The sequence below is a fragment of the Penaeus japonicus genome, unplaced genomic scaffold (genome assembly GCF_977035675.1).
Source record: "Penaeus japonicus unplaced genomic scaffold, GWHDUDI00000001_assembly GWHDUDI00000042, whole genome shotgun sequence".
Classification (NCBI taxonomy): Eukaryota; Metazoa; Arthropoda; class Malacostraca; order Decapoda; family Penaeidae; genus Penaeus; species Penaeus japonicus.
The window spans coordinates 21,917,693-21,921,095 of NW_028234444.1; the positions used below are offsets into that span (position 1 = coordinate 21,917,693).

At 35.2% G+C, this 3,403-nt stretch overlaps 1 protein-coding gene across 1 annotated transcript in view; it reads right to left on the bottom strand.

The window, feature by feature from the left end:
• Positions 1-934: 934 nt before the first annotated feature.
• LOC122268101 (DET1- and DDB1-associated protein 1) overlaps positions 935-3,403 on the bottom strand; it is a 3,907-nt gene continuing 1,438 nt past the window's right edge. Inside the window, exons 2-3 of the mRNA XM_086535155.1 lie at positions 2,864-2,922; positions 935-1,711 (exon numbers count right to left, since the gene is read on the bottom strand). Coding sequence (XP_086391281.1) covers positions 1,607-1,711; positions 2,864-2,922 — 164 coding nt within the window. The 3' untranslated portion in view covers positions 935-1,606. The remainder of the gene's footprint in view (positions 1,712-2,863; positions 2,923-3,403) is intronic.

Sequence of the window (3,403 nt, forward strand, 5' to 3'; positions counted from 1 at the left end):
TCCTTTGGCTACATTCTGCCACCTCCATGGACGTCTAAAAGATTAAATAAAATCAGCCAACTAATGTACAGAATTATGCAGATGAACAGAAGTGATCTACCTGTCGACATTAACCCACTGCAGACAGGGGATAGATTTGCTTAACCCGATCTCTAGGATGGGTTTTATTTCAGAGCGAGGCAGCTTCACGCAACATACCTTGATTTTTACCACTCTATCTTACTTGTAAAACTAGAGCCATTTTTGTGTTTTAAAGTCCATATTAGTTCATTATTTTCTTTATACTCAGTGTGATAGAATTATAGCTGTTTTATGGGAGGAAAAAAAGCCATGAACAAATATGGAACAAATACGAAACATATAACCATCCACAATGATAACATGAAGAGGTAGGGAAGAGGAAGGAAACTTGTGCTTATAACTGTGAGTGCTACAATAAAAGGCATCACTATTGGCACAGGACCAGATTTTAGACATTGGGCATGGTTTGAATCACCTTCCTCCTCTCGTTCTGCCTGCACATTCTTCGTCGGCAATACTTTCGAGGAAGAGGTCGGCAACTTGCTATTCGCTATCTCTCTATAAAGATAGTGCTTGCTAGAGACCGTCGATGGGGGCCACTCAAGGCTCTCTCTCCTGCTGGTGCTAGAAGAAAGTGGCGCCATCTAGGTTTTAGATATTACGTAAAACCCATTTTGCTTAATATTATGGCAAATATAATAATTATGACAACAATTGCCATCATCACTCACTCATCACTCTTCGCACAAAAGAATAACACAGTGATCCAAAATACCCAAACATCATGTACGTCAAGAAACCCGTTGTCAGGCCAGAGCTCCTGCGTCATGTATGTCTTGACACCCGTACACAATGGGTAAGTAAGGGTAAGGGTATCAAAGACAGAGGTCGTATAAAAAAAAAAAAACTGTCGCCCTCCCTCAAAATTTTTATTTTTTCTTTTCCTCTCTTACATCTCTGAAATATCTATGGCCAATAAGTATCTATTCCTCCATGTATTATTTATGAAATAATGTTACATATGTTTTGTCTTTGTTTTGTTTTTGTTTTTATCTGCACTACATGCTGCTAAAAATTTAGCTCTAAAATAATATCCAATATCAAGTCACTAAATTATTTGAAGTTAATATGCTCCACTAACATAATTATAAAAGAAAAAAATACAATATATTGTGTGAAGGAAGACCATGTAAACCTTCAAAAAATATATCTTACACTATCATATAAACATTTCATTCACCTCTAAACAAACTCCTTATACAATGTTACAACACTGAATTATTATCTTATTTCTTCATATTTTTTTTATTTGTGTCCCACTCACACAAAACTTGTCAAAAAACACGAGCATCAGTCTCTCGCTGCCCCGTTTTCACCGCAAACTTCACAAATGTAACCTATGAGATACATTCCACTCTTCAGCAGATTCATTTCTGAGCATGATCCTTCCACTTCAGGAATGATTATGACGATATAGCTTTCGGCTGGACTAGGAGCGGCCACCACACCTCGGAACACTATACGATCACCTCACCCAGACGTCCTACAAACAGTCTTTCTTTCACTAGCAGGGCTGCATGGGTGGCTAGGGGGAGTCGGAGGAGGGACCCGGTTCTAATCGGGGTCGTTTGTTGCGCGGGGCTTCCTCTTCGTTACTGCCGCTGCCTGTTTCCCGTTTCTTTTTAGGACACTGGATGGGAGAGGAGAAATTTGAATGAGTAATTAAAAGGTTTGAAGGGATGATATGCTGAGAACTTTTGACTCTTTATAGAGTCAGGAAGGAGAACTTTTGACTTTTTGTAGAGTTAGGAATGAGAACTTTCAACTTTTTGTAGAGTTAGGTATGAGAACTTTTGACTTCCTGTAGTCATGAATGAGATCTTTTGACTTCTTTTAGTCACAAATTAAAACTTTTGACTTTTAGTAGAGTGAGGAATGAGATCTTTTGACTTCCTGCAGTCACAAATGAGAACTTTTGACTTCTTTTAGTCAAGAAGGAGAACTTTTGACTTTTTGTAGAGCCCTGAACATATATACCTGCATATATTTTACATTCCTCACATACAACTAAGCATTCCCTCTATATGCATTTAACATTTTAAAATTTATATCAAATCTGCCACTTATCTGTTCAGTGTGATAAGTAATAGTTCAGAAATGCCTAATAAGTCAAAATGACTGATATCCAACCAAATATTTAAGTTATCACTGTTCATGTGCATTAAACAGAGATGAATAATAAGTTGGACACAATGTATATATAAATACATAATTATATAAATACATTTATATATATATATATATATATATATATATATATATATATATATATATATATATACATACATATATATATATATATACACATATGGTTGCTCTTCCATAGTATACTAAATGCAAATCTCAGAAAATGGTATAAAGTCAAATATTCATGACAGTAAACACCTCACTGTTAAAGATCAATAAAATGGTTGGTGAAACTGGTGAAGCAAGTAAATCAGCCAAAAGCAGCAAGGATTTTTGCCAATATATGTGATCAATCACAGAGAATAAGGTTGTAACAAGAATAGCGAATCCATGAAACCACAATCATAATGTCTGTAGACAAACAGGTCCCTTCAAAAGTTTCTCAGTCTTTACATGAGTCAAAGTACCTACAGATAAATTTCCATAAAAGAGTTAAGCTGCTGTCATATTTACTCTTTTTCTTTACAACAACTGAATTCAAATCCGTCTCGTTGACAGAAAGAAAGGAGTAAAATAGTGAAAAATAGTGACCGTTCATTAAACTTAAACCACATCATGATGATAATATTGAAAAAGAGAAAGGAAAGGATCCTACCTTCTTTTCCCACTGCTGATGAAGATATCGTAAGAGAATGTTTGTCTTTTCTGTTACAACTGCCGGAGGAAGAGGTACATATTAGACTTCTCTTGAAGAAGCGTAAAACATAAATAATAACATTACAAGAGATTATATTCACTCCATATGCAAATACAGTTAAATCTCATAGCTGCTATAAAATATCACTTGAATTTACAATAAATAGTTCATTCAGATTATAAAAATACAAATAATTAAATAAATCCATGGTTAAAAATAAGCAGTTGAATTCCATAAACACTTCACTTCACTTCACTTAACTGCCTCTACCTTACAAATCCCTGTGAAATAAATAATGTTTAGAATATCATCTTTCCCTTAAATTCCTTCCTCCTCACTAGAAAATCGCCCCATTCCCTTTTCCTAAAAAAGAAGAAACATAACCGACAAAATTCCAGCTGAAGTATACCAGTGCGACTGATGGAGGAAGAGGAGCAGGAAATATTCCTAAACACATTAAAGTCTCTGAGTGTACTTCTCATAGATAACACATTCCAC